Source organism: Nerophis lumbriciformis, linkage group LG22 (assembly GCF_033978685.3).
Source record: "Nerophis lumbriciformis linkage group LG22, RoL_Nlum_v2.1, whole genome shotgun sequence".
Classification (NCBI taxonomy): domain Eukaryota; kingdom Metazoa; phylum Chordata; class Actinopteri; order Syngnathiformes; family Syngnathidae; genus Nerophis; species Nerophis lumbriciformis.
Genome location: NC_084569.2, coordinates 13672651 through 13695308, shown reverse-complemented (window position 1 = coordinate 13695308; position 22658 = coordinate 13672651). Strand labels below are relative to the sequence as shown.

General features: G+C 41.8%; 1 protein-coding gene across 3 annotated transcripts in view; it reads right to left on the bottom strand.

The window, feature by feature from the left end:
• gprc5ba (G protein-coupled receptor, class C, group 5, member Ba) overlaps positions 1–22299 on the bottom strand; it is a 34937-nt gene extending 12638 nt beyond the window's left edge. For 2 of the 3 annotated variants that reach the window (XM_061974206.2, XM_061974208.2), the window contains exons 1-2: positions 21838–22299; positions 1390–2415 (exon numbers count right to left, since the gene is read on the bottom strand). In XM_061974206.2, the coding sequence (XP_061830190.1) occupies positions 1390–2413 (1024 nt within the window). In that variant the 5' untranslated portion in view covers positions 2414–2415; positions 21838–22299. Of the gene's footprint in view, positions 1–1389; positions 2416–4993; positions 5117–21837 lie in introns of those variants that run through there. The other variant, XM_061974207.1, reaches the window with a different exon arrangement.
• Between the last annotated feature and the right edge of the window lie 359 nt (positions 22300–22658).

Below are 22658 nucleotides of genomic sequence, written 5' to 3'. Positions count from 1 at the left end.
AATGGCATTTTTTTACATTTTGACGCCGGTGAGTTACGGTGTGTAGTGAAGCATGTTTAGCTATTCCTCGTCCTGCAGGGATGATACTTGTAAGAAACATACTTTATTTGTCGCCATGGAGACGAGGATTAGTGATTTAGAAGTAGCTAAAGCACTGCAGACTGGGGCCGGACTTTAGCCGCTAGCTAGCTAGCCATGTCTTAAAGCACCTCTTCCTGAGGGCGTTTCAGTGTTATAACTTCACCTTTATCGTTAGTTATAAGCCAAAATGCGTTCGTTCTCCCTTTTCTGTCTACACACTGTGTCTGCTTGTAAGTACTCTGTGATTGTGCGCTGCCGAACATGCTCGTCTGCTCGTAAACCAGCAATGACAAGACGTGACGACGACGGGGGAGCGGGGTGGCGGACCGGTACATTTCAGAGGCGGTATAGTCATAATAATAATAACTGGGATTTATATAGCGCTTTTCTAAGTACCCAAAGTCGCTTTACATGTAGAACCCATCATTCATTCACACCTGGTGGTGGTAAGCTACTTTCATAGCCACAGCTGCCCTGGGGTAGACTGACGGAAGCGTGGCTGCAATTTGCGCCAACGGCCCCTCCGACCACCACCTATCATTCATCATTCAATTCACCGGTGTGAGTGGCACCGGGGGCAAAGGGTGAAGTGTCCCGCCCAAGGACACAACGGCAGCAATTTTTGGATTGTAAGAGGCGGGGAGCGAACCTGCAACCCTCAGGTTTCTGGCACGGTTGCTCTACCCACTACGCCATGCCGCCCCCAACTACGCCATGCTTGCCAACCTTGAGACCTCCGAATTCGGGAGATGGGGGGTTTATATTGTAGCGTCCCGGAAGAGTTAATGCTGCAAGGGGTTCTGGGTATTTGTTCTGTTGTGTTTATGTTGTGTTACGGTGCGGATGTTCTCCCGAAATGTGTTTGTCATTCTTGTTTGGTGTGGGTTCACAGTGTGGCGCATATTTGTAACAGTGTTAAAGTTGTTTATACGGCCACCCTCAGTGTGACCTGTATGGCTGTTGATCAATTATGCCTTGCATTCACTTATGTGTGTAAAAGCCGCATATATTATGTGACTGGGCCGGCACGCTGTTTGTATGGAGGAAAAGCGGACGTGACGACAGGTTGTAGAGGACGCTAAAGGCAGTGCCTTTAAGGACACACCCCCAAAATTGTTGTCTGGGTGGAAATTCGGGAGAATGGTTGCCCCGGGAGATTTTCGGGAGGGGCACTGAAATTCGGGAGGGTTGGCTAGTATGGGTATAGTACCGAATATGATTCATTAGTATCGCGGTACTATACCAATACCGGTATACCGTACAACCCTAGTTTCTACCCATGAATGATGTCTCTTTTTGTTCACATACCTGCGGTGTTTTCATCGTTGTATCCGTATCCCTGGTTCTCCACAAACTGCCTGTGAGAGAGCGGGATGTCTTCATCGAAGCTGGTCTCCCTCAGCCGCGTGGAGTTCTGTGACGTGTCGAAGTAGTCCGGGGCGGTGGGCTGCGGCGGAGGCTTCAGGCATATGTGCGACTCGGGAATGGCGTGGAAGATGAGCAGGAGCCAGCCCTGGGCGACTAAGGCGATGGCCAGCGCCGGGTCGTTCCATTCTGGGGACTTTTCGAGCCAGGAGTTTCCGTACAGATAGAAGCCGACCCAGGCCGCCCACAGCAGCAGCGACAGCAGGCAGGTGACCAGCAGCCAAACGGCACTGCAGCGCCACCGACGGCTCTTCCCGCATAGAGCCAGAGCGGCGGCAGTCAAGGCGGCTAACAGGAGGGCCAGCACGTAGCTGCAAGCCAGCGAGAAGTCCATGGGGAGGTACTGGCAGGCGGCGCGACCCTCCCTCAGCACGGTCAAGAGGAGCCACTCGGCGGCGATGATGCCCTGCACGGCGCTCAGGCCCAACGCCAGGCCCGAGAGAGCGCATCCCCCTGGGCCGCGGCGTTCCCGGCCCACCCTGCGCAGGCGCACGCCCTGCACCAGCAAGCAGGAGAAGCAAAGAGCGAAGAGGAGGCCCCACAGGGCCCTCTGGAGAAGACACAGCGTCTCGTCCTGCTCGATCAGGTAAGCGAAACTCAGCCCGAACAAGCCCACCACGCCCAGGAGCAGCAACAGGATGGGGCCGACGCCGCTACGCTTCTCCGCCTCGCTGATGTGACGCACGCGGCAGAGCAGGACCAAGGCCAGCAAGATTGCCGCCAGCACGCCGCCCGCCGCCGCCGACTCCACGGCGACACCCCATATGGAGTCTAGGTCGCAGAGGAGGGTGTAGGGTCGTCCCAGGCCCCAACCGCAGCCCGTCGGGAGAGCATCGGGATCCTCGGAGTCTTGGCCCGTGGTCCGGTGGGTCAGCAGCAGCAGGAACAGGACCAAGTGGAACGCCATCTCTTCAGGAATGAACAAGAAGACAAGAGGTATGTTAAGGCGGGTTGGAAGCAAAGTAACAAAAGTTGTCAGACATTCACTGATCCACCCACAGAGACAATGGCCGCCATCAGTAACAAAAGCACAGCAGTTCATGAATGACTGAAGCCTTTTCAGCACCAAGCACTCAGCATTATGGAGCTTTACAAGCTGCAAAACATCACATTAGGAAAGAATAAAGTGGGGGTTTTCGGACATTTAACTCCATTTTAGCTTTAGAGAGGACTATTTCCTGCTTTTTAGGTAAATCTAATGTGTCCTAATGGAGGTGACCTCTGAAGCTCATTTATTGACATGTGACATATTCTTAGAAATTATGCAATACAAATTACCTAAGAAAAAAGTTTAAGTCTTACTAATATGTAAGTATTTGCTTTGTCGCCTCAATACAAATGTGGGCTGTTTTTTTTAAATTAATATATTTAAATTGGTGTTTAAAACTTACGTTTAGGAACCCCTGAAAAATGCCATTTTTTAAACTACTATTTTGAAACAAATCCCACTAAAATACATAATACATAAAAAAAATTGCAGAAATGCTGTTTTTTTAAATTGTATTTATAATTACGCCATCTCAATAAAATTCAACAACAAAAGAATAGCTCTGACTTTAAGAGATAGTTTTTCATATTTGATCCTCCTAATATAACTAAATATGGTGACTGATATAAAGTGGTATCAATTTTGTTTTGACACCCACATTTTCCCCCACACTTATGTGAAATGACTGTTACACTTTTAAATCAAACTTCAATTTATTTTGGTGCATGCTCTGGAGCGAATGAATTAATGGGAAATACAATTTTCAACAAAAAAAATAAAAAAAAATTTAAAAAAAAGGAACACAGTTAAAACAAAGTTCATCTCCGGACAAGATTCGATATGTGTGTTTGTTTACTAGTTTAGCACTAACAAAGAACAATGGGAATTTCAGGGAATATTTGCCATTATTTTCTTGCCAATGACAGGGCAGGAAGGGGCTACGTATACGTTTCTGGTCAACTTACTTTCACATGTGCCCTGTCTTTCATTATTTGACATTTTTACATAGGCTATTTTGTGCAGAGCAGAGAGAAATTAGGTAAATCCAATTAATCCATTCCAAATGCTCAAAAATATTAACATAGAACACATTTTATAGAGAGAAGAAAATGCTATACAAAAATCTGTATATATATATATATATATATATATATATATATATATATATATATATATATATATACATTAATCAAATTAAGTACTCAGTTGGTATCGGTAGCGTTTTAAGGGTAATGGTATTGGTACTGGTATCGAAAATTTTTAAACGATACCCAGCCCTAATGTATATACATATAAATTCAAATAGATTCAGGGGAAAATCCCCTGAAGAGCAGGGAAACCTGCGAAACAGGCTTGTAGGGATGAAATGGACTCTGTGTTTTTTCCTGACCCAAGGTATATCCCGCTCTACCCCGGTATTGACCACTGTATTACAGATCAATCAATCAATCAATCAATGTTTATTTATATAGCCCTAAATCACAAGTGTCTCAAAGGGCTGCACAAGCCACAGCGACATCCTCGGTACAAAGCCCACATAAACCACAGTAACCTCGACTCATATATATATATATATATATATATATATATATATATATATATATATATATATATATATATATATATATATATATATATATATATATATATATATGTATATGTACATGTATATATATATATGTATATGTACATGTATATATATATGTATATGTATATATATATATGTATGTATATATATATATATATATATATATATATATATATATATATATATATATATATATATATATACTGTGTGTGTGTATATATATACTGTATGTATATATATATATATATATACTGTATGTGTATATATATATATATATATATATATATATACATACATACACACACACACACACACACTTTTCTACAAGTTCTTTCCTGTATTCAATAGTTTTTCTCACCTTGTGGCCATTTTTGCAGTCATACGCAATTAAAAAAAAAAAAAAAAGTAAAAAAATAAAATAAAAATAAAAATAAAAAAATTGGTTTGGACACTCGATTTTGAAGATAGGGGAACTGACTAATGTGTTATGTGCAACCTTTGACCATACCATAACCAAAGCAACATACATAAACTAGGGCACACTTTTGGTTAAGAAAAAGAATCAAACCCCAAATCATACGAAAAATGGAGCCCCACTTCATTTACGTGAATATTTATTGTTAATATCTTTTTAGCTCTTGTATTAGATCTAACATTTAAGGCCTCATAAATGTTGCAGCCATCATATTTATTTTAACTAAGACTTGTTTACAACCTAAAATAAAAGATTATTATTCACTTCTTCTGACACCCTCCGGGAGGACCGGGAGTTGTGTAATATTTATGCATGCACTCGTCGTGCATATTCATTTGTGTACAGCACCTCTTTCATGTATCCCAGAGAGATTTACACCCCTCCAAAATACTTCTCCAGCCCGCCTCCTTCCCTTGGTTTCCTGCTGTAATTTCACCTTAAGCTCCCGTCGTTTCCTGCCTCCTTAAAGCAGCAGCCTTCAACCTGCTGGTTATGACTGCTTTAACATCCACTTCCTGCAGAGCCAGGGATGAGTCACCTAAACACACACCGAGACAGAAACAGTGGTGATGGCTGATCCGCACGCCAGCTTCTCCAAAGCATTGATTTCCTGGTGAGCCCCCCAGACACCCTTGCCCGTCCCCCTGGTAACCATGGTTACGCCTCTGTCTTGAGGAGACAAGAGAGAGAGAGAGCGCTCACTCGTCCATATTAAGCTGTGTAGACAGCTCCTCCTCTGTCTTTGGTACCATTTTTTCCTTCTTCTTCTTCTTTGTCAGCTCCTAATGAGCGTGCATTAAGAACACAGTAGAGACCCTCACAACATGAGGCAGCAAGACCCCCATTTTGTTCACTCTCACACTTTCACTCGCACAGATGGTTGGACTCTGTAGCACACACACACACACACACACAATCACATGCATGCAGTCACATGCTAAGTCACAAAATAGACCTTTCACAAACACGCACATAACACAATCCCTGGTTTTGTTATGTAAAAAAAAAAAAAAAAACTAACACTGGAACCTCCCTAAAGGTGCCAGAACCGCAAAATGTTCAGGAAAAAGTCACCCTATTTGATGTCTGTAGCAAAAGTAAAAAATGAAGATACATATTTTATTGTAGTAATGGTAATGAACACCCAAAATATATTCAATAATGCAAACCCCAAAACCAGTGAAGTTGGCACGTTGTGTAAATCGTAAATAAAAACAGAATACAATGATTTGCAAATCCTTTTCAACTTATATTCAATTGAATAGACTGCAAAGACAAGATATTTAAAGGGGAACATTATCACAATTTCAGAAGGGTTAAAACCATTAAAAATCAGTTCCCAGTGGCTTATTTTATTTTTCGAAGTTTTTTTCAAAATTTTACCCATCACGCAATATCCCTAAAAAAAGCTTCAAAGTGCCTGATTTTAACCATCGTTATATACACCCGTCCATTTTCCTGTGACGTCACATAGTGATGCCAATACAAACAAACATGGTGGATAGAACAGCAAGGTATAGCGACATTAGCTCGGATTCAGACTCGGATTTGAGCGGCTTAAGCGATTCAACAGATTACGCATGTATTGAAACGGATGGTTGTAGTGTGGAGGCAGGTAGCGAAAACAAAATTGAAGAAGAAACTGAAGCTATTGAGGCATATCGGTTTGAACCGTATGCAAGCGAAACCGCCGAAAACAACACGACAGCCAGCGACACGGGAGAAAGCGAGGACGAATTCGGCGATCGCCTTCTAACCAACGATTGGTATGTTTGTTTGGCATTAAAGGAAACTAACAACTATGAACTAGGTTTACAGCATATGAAATACATTTGGCAACAACATGCACTTTGAGAGTGCAGACAGCCCATTTCAGGCGCGCTAAGAACATATATTTTTCCACGATTTCAGCACTCAGGTTAACCATACCTAAATAGACACAAAATACTGCATTACACAAGACTACCCAAATGTACTCGAATGATTGAAAAAAATAAATGTTTTTAAGCTAAATTATTGGTAAACACAGTTTATGTATAATAATTTACGTAAAACCGCGAGTAATGAATAAAGTTTTCATCAATTAATATATTCTGTAGACATACCCTCATCCGCTCTCTTTTCCTGAAAGCTGATCTGTCCAGTTTTGGAGTTGATGTCAGCATCTGCTTTGAGTGTCGCTGGATATCCACACATTCTTGCCATCTCTGTCGTAGCATAGCTTTCGTCGGTAAAGTGTGCGAAACAAACGACTGACCATTTCGTCGGCTTTCCCCACAGCCTCGTATTTTGAACAAATTCCGTCCAATTTCTTGCCACTTTCGCATCTTTGGGCCACTGGTGCAACTTGAATCCGTCCCTGTTCGTGTTGTCACACCCTCCGACAACACACCGACGAAAGTGAGAAAATGGCGAATTGCTTCCCGATGTGACGTCACAACGTGACGTCATCGCTCTGAGAGCGAATAATAGAAAGGCATTTAATTCGCCAAAATTCACCCATTTAGAGTTCGGAAATCGGTTGAAAAAATATATGGTCTTTTTTCTGCAACATCAAGGTACCGGTATATATTGACGTTTACATAGGTCTGGTGATAATGTTTCCCTTTAATGTTCGAACTAAGAAACGTATTTTTTTTTTGCAAATAATCATTAGCTTAAAATTTAATGGCAGCAACACGTTGCAAAAAAGTTGGCACAGAGGCATTTTTACCACTATGTTACATGGCCTTTCCTTTTAACAACACTCAGTAAACGTTTGGGAACTGAGAAGACACAATTTTGAAGCTTTTCAGGTGGAATTCTTTCCCATTCTTGCTTGATGTACAGCTTAAGTTGTTCAACAGTCCGGGGGTCTCCGTTGTTTTTTTGCGGCTCCAGACAGATTTGTTTATGGTATTTTTGGTCCAATATGGCTCTTTCAATGTTTTGGGTTGCCGACCCCTGGCCGAAAACAACGCAAACATAGGGCATTTTTCTTCAGGAAAAAGGCCCACTTGACCACCACTTTAAGCCTCGCATATTTAAGATCCGGACGTGACGTCAGGTGAATACAACCTATAGGTCAACAGTGACTAAAAAACAACCAGTGCCTGTACAGTTGATATGTGGTGATGACCGTTTTTGATAGGGATGTCCGATAATATCGGCAGTTCGATATTATGCTTTAAAATGTAATATCGGAAATTATCGGTATCGGTTTCAAAATGATCGGTATCGGTTTCAAAAAGTCAAATTTATGACTTTTTAAAACGCTGCTGTGTACACGGACATAGGGAGAAGTACAGAGCGCCAATAAACCTTAAAGGCACTGCCTTTGCGTGCCGGCCCAGTCACATAATATCTACGACTTTTCACACACACAAGTGAATGCAAGGCATACTGGTCAACAGCCATACAGGTCACACTGAGGGTGGCCGTATAAACAACTTTAACACTTACAAATATGCGCCACACTGTGAACCCACACCAAACAAAAATGACAAACATCCGCACCGTAACACAACATAAACACAACAGAACAAATACCCAGAACCCCTTGCAGCACTAACTCTTCCGGGACGCTACAATAAACACCCCCCGCTACCCCCTAAACCCCCCCTCCCCCAGCCCAACCCCGCCCACCTCAACCTCCTCATGCTCTCTCAGGGAGGGCATGTCCCAAATTCCAAGCTCCTGTTTTGAGGCATGTTAAAAAAAAGAATGCACTTTGTGACTTCAATAATAAATATGGCAGTGCCATGTTGGCATTTTTTTTTTCCATAACTTGAGTTGATTTATTTTGGAAAACCTTGTTACATTGTTTAATGCATCCAGCGGGGCATCACAACAAAATAAGCCATAATAATGTGTTCATTCCACGACTGTATATATCGGTATCGGTTGATATCGGAATTGGTACTCAAGAGTTGGACAATATCGGGATATCGGATATCGGCAAAAAAGCCATTATCGGACATCTCTAGTTTTTGACCCTGGAACAGACCATTTTTATTCTAATTGATTCATGAGGGAAAAATGTGTTCATTTGGAAGTCAGGCAGTGTCGACTTTAGAAGTTCCAAATACATAAAGATGGTCTCTCTCTATCTCTCCTCCATTTTAAAGCCTCTCTCTAGTTTGGCTTTCAACACCACGTCTCCTCCAAAGCGGGTGGCACAGTCTCATCGGCCAATTACAATCTCCCTCTTTCCTCCTCTTCCATTTTGGCTTCTTTTATTTCTCCTCCCTGCTGCACCTCCTTGCCTCTGTTCTGTGGGTCTTATGTAACCAGAAGAGGGGTTGGGGGGCAGAGATGGAGGTGGGGGGGGGGGAGGGTGGGGAGGATCCAGCTTCTTCCAGTTCTGCTGCTGCATGGCTGCTGTTTCAGAGTGCCATGCATGCTGCCACCTGGCCTCCATCTTAGCTCGCATTGCGCCCACGTGTCGCAAGTACACAAGCTGTCATGTCGCGTTCGATGCCCGTGCAGCCATGAGAGGTGGTCATGACCGTGGCGATGATTGGCAGGTTTCGACCGCGTACTGCATCCACCTGGTGAGGTGACTTGCCAACCTTGAGACCTCCGAATTCGGGAGATGGTGGGGGGGGGTTTGGTGGTAGCGGGGGTGTATATTGTAGCGTCCCGGAAGAGTTAGTGCTGCAAGGGATTCTGGGTATTTGTTCTGTTGTGTTTATGTTATGTTACAGTGCGGATGTTCTCCCGAAATGTGTTTGTCATTCTTGTTTGGTGTGGGTTCACAGTGTGGCGCATATTTGTAACAGTGTTAAAGTTGTTTATACGGCCACCCTCAGTGTGACCTGTATGGCTGTTGACCAAGTATGCCTTGCAATCACTTGAGTGTGTGTAAAAGCCGCATATATTATGTGACTGGGCCGGCACGCTGTTTGTATGGAGGAAAAGCGGACGCTATAGGCAGTGCTTTTAAGGCACGCCCCCAATATTGTTGTAAGGGTGGAAATCCGGAGAAATTCGGGAGAATGGTTGCCCCGGGAGATTTTCGGGAGGGGCACTGAAATTCCGGAGTCTCCGGGAGAATCGGGAGGGTTGGCAAGTATGCCCGGGGTCATTTTGCACGACTTGTGTACATGTGGGTGACACCATTTGAATGCTTACTTTACTTTTTCCTGACATTAAAGCAATTTGAAATGACACAAAGTGTCTGTTTGGAGGTTTTATGTATTTTTAAGATTTATATGCAACCTCACATTTAGAAGCCTCAAAGGTTGTACAGGTCGAGTTTTTGACCATGTGTAAACTTTCAAATATTTTTTTCCCCTAAGAAAACTATGTACAAAACCCAAAACCAGTGCAGTTGTCACACTGTGTAAATGGTAAATAAAAACAGAATACAATGATTTGCAAATCCTTTTCAACTTATATTCAATTGAATAGACTGCAAAGACAAGATATTTAATGTTCAAACTAAGAAACTTTGTTATTTTTGGCAAATATTAGCTCATTTGGAATTTGATGCCTGCAACATGTTTCAAAAAAGCTGGCACAAGTGGCATAAAAGACCGAGAAAGTTGAGGAATGCTCATCAAACACTTATTTGGAAAATCCCACAGGTGAACAAGCTAATTGGGAACAGGTGGGTGCCATGATTGGGTATAAAAGCAGCTTCCATGAAATGCTCAGTCAAACAAGGATGGGGCGAGGGTCACCACTTTGTGAACAAATGCGTGAGCAAATTGTCAAACAGTTTAAGAACAACATTTCTCAACGAGCTATTGCAAGGAATTTAGGGATTTCACTATCTACGGTCCGTAATATCATCAAAAGGTTCAGAGAATCTGGAGAAATCACTGCACATAAGCGGCAAGGCCGAAAACCAACTTTGAATGCCCGTGACCTTAGACCAGTCAGGCGGTACTGCATCGAAAACTGACATGTAAAGGATATCACCACATGGGCTCAGGAACACTTCAGAAAACCCCTGTCAGGACTACAGTTTGTTGCTACATCTGTAAATGCAAGTTAAAACTCTACTAAGCAAAGCAAAATCCATTTATCAACAACACCCAGAAACGCCGCCGGCTTTCCTGGGCCCGAGCTCATCTAAGATGGACTAATGCAAAGTGGAAAAGTGTTCTGTGGTCTGACAAGTCCACACTTCAAATTGTTTTTGGAAACTGTGGACGTTGTGTCCTCCGGAACAAAGAGGAAAAGAACCATCCTGATTGTTATAGGTGCAAAGTGTAAAAGCCAGCATCTGTGATGGTATGGGGGTGTATTAGTGCCCAAGACATGGGTAACTTACACATCTGTGAAGGCACCATTAATGCTGAAAGGTACATACAGGTTTTGGAGCAACATATGTTGCCATCCAAGCAACGTTATCATGGACGCCCCTTCTTATTTAATTATTTCGTGCAGGCAATGTTTTAAGTAACATTTTTTAACAACATCATCAACATTTAATGGACTTTATAATCTATGTTCCCAAAATCTTAATAATAGTAATGGAATAGATTTGTATAGCGTTTTTTTCTAGTGACTTTAAGCACGTGACGCATCATAAAAATCATATTAATCTGTTCCGGGGTCAAACACTCCCCATCAGTAACTGCACAGCCATTATTTATTACAGAAATATTAATATTTACAGTAAGTAAAGTTTCCCAACTAATATCAACATTTAATGGAGTTTAAAATGTATTTTGTCCTGTAGAATATATTAATAATAATAATAGAATAGATTTATATAGCGCTTTTTTATGTTGACTTCAAACACGTGACGCTGAGGCGCATCATAAAAATCATATTAATTTATTCTAAGTACCGTTATCAAACGTGTATAAACATTTTAACATTACAAAAACATCCAAAAACATTTATTGTGTTTTCCTTTCAAGTTTAACTACAGTTTGTCTCGTTTTATTCTTTAAAGGAAATAATGTAATGTATTGAAGCATGTATTGTCGTACAAGATTGAAACTTGTACGACTTGTACTCTTGAATCAACACAGTAGTTAATACTACGATCAATGTTAATTACAAACTAAATGTGGGATATAAATAATAATGGAAGTATAATTGTTTGTATATAGTATATAATTGGTGCAAAGGTTTAACACGTGTACAAGGATGTTTCACATGCCTTTACTGTGTATATAATTGAACAGTATTTATGTTGTGTACAATGTGTATTTATAATATGTTGTGCAAAGGAAATGTCATCATTTTTGGAAGTTCATCTTGTATTTGACTTCGTTTTTAGGGTTGTGCGCAATAAGTGTTCAACTTCAGCCTAAACCCTTTCGGTCTGCAACATTTTCAATTTATGAATGTACAACTGTTTGTTTATGTTAAACGGCTTGTTTATTTTGTTGACCACTGACCGAAAAAATAATAAACTAAACTTGAAATTACTAGATAAAGTACTGGCTTTATCTCCACGGAGACACGGATTAGTGATACTGAAGTAGTTACAACACTGCTGCTTGAGGACAGATATTAGCCGCTAACTAGTGGGGGGCCGGTACTTTTTAGAGGTGGTATAGTACCGAATATTAGTATCGCGGTACTATACTAATACCGGTATACCGTGCAACCCTACTATATAGTTGACTTTACTACACTGGCTTTATTCATCATTAGAGTTTTATTTTGAAACATACTAATATCACTGTAGCTTTTTTTTTTTTTTTTTTACACTTTTTGACAGTTGATAAAGTTTTATAATTTTTTCATCAATATTTTGAATTTATTTTCGACGGTTTAATTTATATCTATATATCAATATTATTAGAGATGTCCGATAATGTTTTTTTTGCCGATATCCGATATTGTCCAACGCTTAATTACCGATTCCGATATCAACCGATACCGATATGTACAGTCGTGGAATTAACACATTATTATGCCTAATTTTGTTGTGAAGCCCCGCTGGATGCATTAAACAATGTAACATGGTTTTCCAAAATAAATCAACTCAAGTTATGGAAAAAAAATGCCAACATGGCACTGCCATATTTATTATTGAAGTCAGAAAGTGCATTATTTTTTTTAGCATGCCTCAAAACAGCAGCTTGGAATTTGGGACATACTCTCTCTGAGAGAGCATGAGGAGGTTGAGGGTAGAGGGTAGAGGGAGGTGTATATTGTAGCGTCCCGGAAGAGTTAGTGCTGCAAGGGGTTCTGGGTATTTGTTCTGTTGTGTTTATGTTGTGTTACGGTGCGGATGTTCTCCCGAAATGTGTTTGTCATTCTTGTTTGGTGTGGGTTCACAGTGTGGCGCATATTTGTAACAGTGTTAAAGTTGTTTATACGGCCACCCTCAGTGTGACCTGTATGGCTGTTGACCAAGTATTCACTTGTGTGTGTGAAAAGCTGTAGATATTATAAGGGAAGCTGAAGGACAACAACATGAAGGCGGTTTGGAGAGGTATGCAGACCATCACCGGCCTCAAACCGTCGGGGGGTAGGGGGGTGGACGAAGACAAAGAGAGGGCCAATGAACTAAACCAGTTCTTTAACAGGTTTGACACATGCCAGCCGGCCCCCTGACAACTTCAGCGAACCATTCCATCCCCCCCTCCCCTCCTTACAGCCCCCCAAATCCAATGACTACCTCCCCCCACTTAACACCTCACCCTCAGTTTGATGAACCCCCCCCCCCCCCCCTCCCCCAATCACCTGAGACCCCCCCTCCAGTGTGTCTGTCTGCAGAACAGGTGAATGCACAGCTTAATAAGTTACAAACAGGCAAGGCCGTGGGTCCTGACGGTGTGAGCCCCAGGGTGCTCAAAGCTGTGTGGTGTGCTCCAGCACATCTTCAACATGAGCCTTAGGCTGCAGAAAGTCCCCACACGGTGGAAAACCTAATGCGTGGTCCCCATCCCCAAGTGCACGCGACCCCCATCCGCAAGTGCACGCGACCCAGCACGTCGAAGGACTACAGGCCGGTGGCTCTAACCTCCCATATCATGAAGACCATGGAGAGGTTAGTCCTGGAACAACTCCGCCCTACAGTCAAGCCCCACCTGGACCTACTCCAATTCGCCTACCAGCCCCAACTGGGAGTGGAGGACGCAGTCATCTACCTGCTGAACCGAGCCCACACCCACCTAGACAAGCCTGCGAGCAGTGTGAGGGTCATGTTTTTTTACTTCTCCAGTGTTTTTAATACCATACGGCCTGGACTACTGGGTGTGAAGTTGGAGACGATGCAGGTGGAGGCCCCCTTGGTGTTCTGGGTTGTTGATTATCTGACTGACAGACCACAGTACGTGCAACTGCAGGACTGTGTGTCTGACAGGCTGGTCAGCAACACCGGGGCCCCGCAGGGCACAGTCCTCTCCCCCTTCCTCTTCACCATTTATACCACCGATTTTCATTATCACTCAGAGTCCTGCCACCTTCAGAAGTTTTCTGATGACTCTGCGATAGTAGGGTGTATTGAGGATGATGACGATGAGGAATACAGGGCACTGGTGGAGGACTTTGTCACATGGTGTGGAAAGAACCACCTCCAGCTTAATGTGACGAAGACCAAGGAACTGGTTGTGGACCTGGGAAGGAGGAGGAGTACTCCGGCGACGCCTGTTTCCATCAGGGGGGTCTATGTGGACATGGTTGAGGATTATAAATACCTGGGAGTACACATGGACAACAAGCTGAATGGGTCAAAACAAGAAGGGACAGAGCCGCCTCTCCTTTCTCAGGAGACTAGGATCCTTCAACGTCTGTACAAAGATGATGAAGATGTTCTACGAATCGGTGGTGGCGGGCGCCTTCTTGGACGCCGTGACCTGCTGGGGCAGCGGGCTGAGAGCGAGGGACGCAAACAGACTGGACAAGTTGGTAGAGGCCAGTAACGTGGTGGGAGTGGAGCTCGACTCACTGGTGGTGGTGTCAGAGAGGAGAAGTCTAGCAAAGCTCCTAGCCATTATGGACAACACCTCCCACCCACTACAATCGGACCTTGCGTGGAGAATAAGCACGTTCAGTGGAAGGCTCAGACTCCCAAAATGCAACACGGAACGACACAGGAGGTCCTTCATACCGACAGCCATCAGACTGTATGATGCATATGTTCCTTCTTGACTGCACTTAAATGTAGAGTATATGTATATTATATATATTATATAATTTATTATTATCATTGTCTATTGTGAGCGAACTGAGGTGCTGAATTTCCCCCAGGGATCAATATAAGTACTTTCTATTCTATTCTATTCTATTCCATATTATGTGACTGGGCCGGCACGCAAAGGCAGTGCCTTTACGGTTTATTGGCGCTCTGTACTTCTCCCTACGTCCGTGTACACAGCGGCGTTTTAAAAAGTCATACATTTAACTTTTTGAAACCAATACCGATAATTTCCGATATTACATTTTAAAGCATTTATCGGCCGATAATATTGACAGACCGATATTATCGGACATCTCTAAATATTATACTTGAATGCCAACTATTAAAATATTCCTGAGGACATGGCCTGTAAAGTTAATGGTACAGTTGATGTCTGATGGTGACAGTTTGACCACGGAACCGTTGAATTGCATTTTTATAGTGGGAAATATTCCATTCTCTCAACTTTCTATGCTATTATGAGCAATGTTTTATACTCTTTTGTTTGTATTTGGTATTTAAAGTTAGTCAAGGATCTGCTGACAGGACACATGTTTGTTACCAAGTTGTGGGGACTTTCCAAACAAGGACGGGACTTTCTTCAGAGTTTTTTTTAAAGTCAAATATGCAGCCACTTCTGAGGCTTTTGTTGTGGACTAAAAAGCAGGAAGACGCCGGAGGAATAATCCACGCGCTGGTTGAACAAAAGCATGATAATAACCGCGTTGATCCGTCCATCTGTTTCCCCGCTCGCCTCCATGACGTCGCCAATCCTTATCAGCTGGTAGTGAAACGCCAAAAACCGCGAAGACAATGATGACATTTTAATCAACTCCTGAGTAGGTGTTTTTCCTTCAGGGTATCCCTCGCCATCCTAATTAGGCCTCATTAGCATGGAACAGGGGGCTCGCAGCAGGACCACATGCTAATTGACTTGGCTGGTGTTTCATCTCAAGCATGGACTGCCCCACCCCCCCAACTCCCAAACGTCAACAAATGATGACTTGCCAGACAGTCTTAAAAATAGTCCCGTGATCATCTTTCATGGGACTTAAATATAAATAGGAATACTACGCCCACACGTGATGGCAATCAATCACACGGGATCAGACAGTTCAAATGATAAACTACAGTTGTAAATAGGCGCCCTGTGGGCCTACCAAACATCACCTAAAATGTTGAAACTATACATTTTTTTTCATAAAACTCCTCATTAAGGGAGATGTATTTAGTTCAATAGTAGGGTTGTATGCTATACCGGTATTGGTATAGTACAGGGGTCGGCAACCCGCGGGTCTAGAGCCGCATGAGCGCCGCCCTAGTGGCTCTCTGGAGCTTTTTCAGAAATGTATGAAAAATGGAAAAAGATGAGGGGAAAACAATCTATTTTTTGTATTAATATGGTTTCTGTAGGAGGACAAACATGACACAAATCTCCTTAGTTGTTATAAAGCACACTGTTTATATTAAACATGCTTCACTGATTCGAGTATTTGGCGAGCGCCGTTTTGTCCTACTAATTTTGGCGGTCCTTGAACTCACCTTAGTTTGTTTACATGTACAACTTTCTCCGACTTTCTATTACGTGTTTTATGCCACTTCTTTTTCTGTCTCATTTTGTCCACCAGACTTTTTACGTTGTGCATGAATGAAAGGTGAGTTTTGTTGATGTTATTGACTTGTGTGGAGTGCTAATCAGACATATTTGGTCACTGCATGACTGCAAGCTAATTGATGCTAACATGCTATTTAGGCTGGCTATATGTACATATTGCATCATAATGCCTCATTTGTAGCTATATTTGAGCTCATTTAGTTTCTTTTAAGTCCTCTTAATTCAATTTATATCTCATGACACACTATCTGCATGTAATATGGCTTTTAATTTTTTGCGGCTCCAGACAGATTTTTTTTTGTATTTTTGGTCCAATATGGCTCTTTCAACATTTTGGGTTGCCGACCCCTGGTATAGTACCACGATACTAATGAATCATATTTGGTACTATACCGCCTCTACTAAGTACCGATCTCCCGTCGTCGTCACGTGACATTGCTGGTTTTACGAGCAGACGAGCATGTTCGGCAGCGCACAATCACAGAGTACTTACAAGCAGACACAGTGTGTAGACAGAAAAGGGAGAACGGACGCATTTTAGCTTAAAAACTAACAATAAAGGTGAAGTTATAACACTGAAACGCTCTCAAGAAGAGGTGCTTTAAGACGTGGCTAGCTAGCTAGCGGCTAAAGTCCAGTTTTAGCTACTTCTAAATTACTAATCCTTGTCTCTATGGCGACAAATAAAGTAAGTTTCTTACAAGTATCATCCCTGCAGGACGTGGAATAGCTAAACATGGTTCACTACACACCATAGCTCACCGGCGTCGCAATGTAAACAAACACCATTGGTGGATCTACACCCAACATCCACTGTAATGATACCAAGTACAGGAGCGTATCTAGTCGATACTACTATTATTACATCGATATAATTTATATTATATTTATAAACTCAGGAAATACGTCCCTGGACACATGAGGACTTTGAATATGACCAATGTATGATCCTGTAACTACTTGGTATCGGATTGATACCCAAATTTGCGGTATCATCCAAAACTAATGTAAAGCATCCGAACAACAGAAGAATAAGTGATTATTACATTTTAACAGAAGTGTAGAAAAAACATTTTAAAAGAGAAAGTAGGCAGATATTAACAGTAAATGAACAAGTAGATTAATAATTCATTTTCTACCACTTGTCCTTAATAATTTTGACAAAATGATAGAATGGAAAATGACACAATATGTTACTGCATATGTCAGCACACTAAATTAGGAGCCTTTGTTTGCTTACTTACTACTAAAAGACAAGTTGTCTTGTATGTTCACTATTTTATTTAAGGATAAACTTGCAATAAGAAGCATATGTTTAATGTACCCTAAGATTTTTTTGTTAAAATAAAGCCAATAATGCCATTTTTTGTGGTGCCCTTTATTTAGAAAAGTATCAAAGTACAGAAAAGTATCGAAATGTATGAAATATTGGTATCGGGACAACACTACTCAATGTCGTTAGTTATTTTTACATTATGTTTTTTATTATTATTTTTGTATTTACACTGGTTAAAATGATGGCTCTTGGAATGCTCAAACCTGATCTTTGGCATTAAGAGTCGTGTGTTAGTCGTTGAAATATAGAGGAAAAAATGTCCTAATAATGGCACCTGTACACAATGGAACATTTAAGGCTGACCGCCCCCCCTCGTACAAAATTAAAAAGCAAAGGTGATAGTTAGTCGCCCCTTCAAGGTGGAATGCTCTCCCTTATGGGCTGAGAGCTGCCCCATATTGACATTTTTAAATGGCAGTTCAAATGTGTTTAAGTGTGCATTCCTGTAATAGTTAATTTTATTTTTTAAATGTATTTGTTTTTATTATTCAAAATATTAATTTTATTATATTTATTATTTTATTTTTGCAATGTTTCTGTAGTTGCATCATGTTTTGATTGTGCTATTTGTATTTAACCACATGACACACTTTGAGAGCTCTCTCCGTTAAAAGTGACTAATTTACTTAATTAAAGTCTGAATTAGTTGAATTATATTGGGGCTAACTTCTTTTTACACTTACATGGCTATTCAAAAAAAATGTGGCAATGCTAGTGGACTTAAAACATTGCTTTTACATCAGGGATGTCAAAAGTGCGGCCCCAGGGAACATTTGGCACACTATACAGACTAAATGAACACATCCTGAATTAATTAACAGGGGAAAAAATGGCAGACAACATGCGTGTCTTACTGTATAGTCTTTGAAAATGTGTACACGTCTTGCAAGATATACGTTTTTTAAGTGTGCTAAAGCCGTTAGAAATGTTTTAATTGTTTGGATTATAATAATAGTAAAGAATAATAAGAACTAGGGTTGTACGGTATACCAGTATTGGTATAGTACCGCGATATTCGGTACTATACCGCCTCTAAAAACTAATGTAAAGCATCCAAACAGAAGAATAAGTGATTATTACATTTTAACAGAAGTGTAGATAGAACATGTTAAAAGAGAAACAGATATTAACATTAAATGAACAAGTAGATTAATAATTCATTTTCTACCACTTGTCCTTAATAATTTTGACAAAATAATAGAATGGAAAATGACACAATATGATACTGCATATGTCAGCAGACTAAATTAGGAGCCTTTGTTTGTTTACGTACTACTAAAAGACAAATTGTCTAGTGTGTTCACCATTTTATTTAAGGACACACTTGCAATAAGAAACATATGTTTAATGTACTGTAAGAGTTTGTGTTAAAATAAAGCCAATAATGCCATTTTTGTGGTCCCCTTTATTTAGAAAAGTATCGAAATACATTTTGGTATCGGGACAACACTAATAAGAACATATATCTTAAGGGGGTTGGATTAGACATTACACTAATTTGTATTTTTACCACCTATCACACAAATATTTTAATATTTTACATTATTCATTCATTTATGTACAAAATGTATCAAAGTGGAAAATATTTTATGTACGCCACGTCCTTTACCAGTATAAAGGTGTTATAACAGCGACATGTTGACCCCGGAACAGACTATTCCTCTTTCCAGTATAGATGTACTTCAATGAAATGTAGCCACTTGGAAATATCACATTGCCAATAACAAAGATCATATATTATGCTATTGATCATCACTTATGTCAATGCATCCATGCATAAACACATTGACTATACTTCTTCTGCTTTACTGCACCCGAGTGGTGATGTATGCTTCATTTCTTGCTGACGTATTGACCACTGAGACTGGGGTACCCTCCAGAAAAGGGTGTTGCTAGGGGGGTACACTCTTGGTTTTAGCTGACCTAAGAAGCAGCTGAATGCAAACACACACACACACATACATTTAGAGAATGCTCTTTTTACCCCCCAACACCCCCCTTTTCTCTTGACAATGTTGGCCACATGGAGTCCCCAGGGCATTCCAGAAAAGTGTTTGTTTGAAGGACCAGCAGCAAGAGCATTGTTCCACGTGTGTGTGTGTGTGTGTGTGTGTGTGTGTGTGTGTGTGTGTGTGTGTGTGTGTGTGTGTGTGTGTGTGTGTGTGTGTGTTTGTGTGTGTGTGTGTGTTCTTGTATTTCTACCCTTCTTGAGACATCAATAAGGAAAGGTACCTTCCATATGAGCACATAAATCATGGTCCCAATTCGGAAAACCATTGCATCTAATAGAGAGCCAAATACTAGAGTCCGTGAACATTGCTCCAAAGTCAGGATTTTTTTTGTTGATTTAATGTGCATACAAAAGTAAACATTGGCAGGTGCAAAGGCAGCAATATGTGATAAAACAAGCTAAAGAAGGACTTCCCTAATCATCCCCCCCAAAAAAGCCGCCAGGTGAACAGCTGATTTTACGACTTCCGGTGCTGACTTAAGACAACCCGCGTCACATATGTGACCATAGGATGAACAAATACACTATGGGACTAAGACTATAGTGGCCATTAACAGTTAGCTTTTACAGCTGGTTTGCCCAAAGTGCGGTACAGGGGCCATCTGTGATCCGATCGACCTAAAGCACGATACAAAAAAACAAAAAATAGAGATCTCATTTGCGTTCCTGGTGGTAAAATCTCTCAAAATTAGGCATTTTTCAGCGGTCTCAAGAAGGTAACAAATACAAGTGTGTGTGTGTGTGTGTGTGTGTTCTTGTATTTCTACCCTTCTTGAGACATCAACAAGGAAAGGTACCTTCCACATGAGGACATAAATCATGGTCCCAATACGGAAAACCATTGTATCTAACAGCAGCCAAATACTAGAGTCCGTGAACATTGCTCCAAAGTCAGGATTTTTTGTTGATTTAATGTGCATACAAAAGTAAACATTGACAGGTGCAAAGGCAGCAATATATGATAAAACAAGCTAATGAAGGACTTCCCTATTCATCCCCGAAAAAACCCGCCTGGTGAACAGCTGATTTTACGACTTCCGGTGCTGACGTAAGACAGGTCTCAAGAACCCACTATAGTCTTAGTACCGTAGTGTATTTGTTCATCCTACGGTCACATACGGGACGCGGGTTGTCTTACGTCAGTACCGGAAGTCGTAAAATCAGCTGTTCACCTGGTGGCTTTTTTGGGGGATGATTAGGGAAGTCCTTCTTTAGCTTGTTTTATCATATATTGCTGCCTTTGCACCTGTCATTGTTTACTTTTGTATGCATATTAAATCAACAAAAAATCCTGACTTTTGAGCAATGTTCACGGACTCTAGTATTTGGCTCTCTTTTAGATGCAATGGTTTTCCGTATTGGGACCATGATTTATGTCCTCATATGGAAGGTACCTTTCCTTGTTGATGTCTCAAGAAGGGCAGAAATACAAGTGTGTGTGTGTATGTTTGTTTGTTTGTGTGTGTGTGTGTGTGTGTGTGTGTGTGTGTGTGTGTGTGTGTGTGTGTGTGTGTGTGTGTGTGTGTGTGTGTGTGCTTGTATTACTACCCTTCTTGAGACATCAACAACCTTCCATATGAGCACATAAATCATGGTCCTAATACGGAAAACCATTGCATCTAATAGAGAGCCAAATACTAGAGTCCGTGAACATTGCTCCAAAGTCAGGATTTTTTTGTTGATTTAATGTGCATACAAAAGTAAACATTGACAGGTGCAAAGGCAGCAATATATGATAAAACAAGCCAAAGAAGGACTTCCCTAATCATCCCCCCCCAAAAAAAGCCGCCAGGTGAACAGCTGATTTTACGACTTCCGGTGCTGACGTAAGACAGGTCTCAAGAAGGTAACAAATACAATACAAAATACAAATACAAGAGTGTGCGAGTGTGTGTGTGGGTGTGTGTTAGGAATAGAGAATGACACCTAACCTCTTAACAATGATGGACTGCTTGACACTCCCCAGAATATCCCCCAGTGTGTGTTTTTGTGGCATGCAAATGGAGGACACAAGTGCCAACCGTTCGATTCCCATGCACAGTCCTCCATTGGTGACACATTTTGTTGGTGTGTGTAGTGATGATCTGTGTGTGTGTATACATGCAGAAATCCTCCGGGCTTTGTGTTAATGCATTTTGCATTAGAGCATCCATGTCACATCAACAACACCCCGCCCCTCCCCCCTCTCATATGATGCATTGGACATGCTCCATTTGCGTCTTGCATGACGGACACCGACCAACCTTTTTTTTTTTTTTTGCTCGATGCCGGTAGATGCGATGGGGAACGTGAAGAGGGGGCAAGCGCGGCTGTCAACGTCGTGGTCGCACCGCAAATGTCACATTTCGAAAAGAGCCGTGTTGCTCGACTCGGCTCTCCGCATCCGCACGTGCGCAACCGGCGCCGAACGGTTCCGACTCTGCCTTCCGGACCGGCGGTGGTCGCAGCGGCAGCCCGAATGGCATGGACCGAACCCGGCCGGCGTAACGGATGTCCTCCTGATGGGTCCCGGCCGGGTGACAGCTAAATCCTTTCTTGACTCATCTTTTCTTTTAAAAACACGTTTAAAAAAAAAAAATATCCCACGGATGTGTGCGTGAAAAAAAAAGAAAGAAAAAAAAAAGTCCACTTTCAGTCGCACTGCTGCTGCGCACCGAGCGAGCGCCACGCAAAAACTGCGCCCCGCATCAAGTGCGTGGAGATTAGCCCCCACCTCCCCTTCCTCCCCCGGGACCGCCCCCCTTCCCGTGTCGCGCGTGCACGTACACAAGACGAACGCGCCGTGTAATTCTTATTAATAAATTGGCGCGTGACGGCACAATAACCTTATTAAATCCCTCCTCCGAGCGCGCTCTGGGTTTGTTTTTTGTTTTTTTTAAACCACAAGCATTTACGCATGCGCACACCGCACCTTGCCATGTGCCGTCACGTGATTATTTTTCCTGCATAAAAATGTTGTGTTTTGTTTTAAATAATAGAAACAACACTAGAGAGTAGAAAGTTACCTAATTAAAGGTAGACTTCCGGTTAGGTCTTTTCAGAGTAAAAGCACTCCTGATCTTTT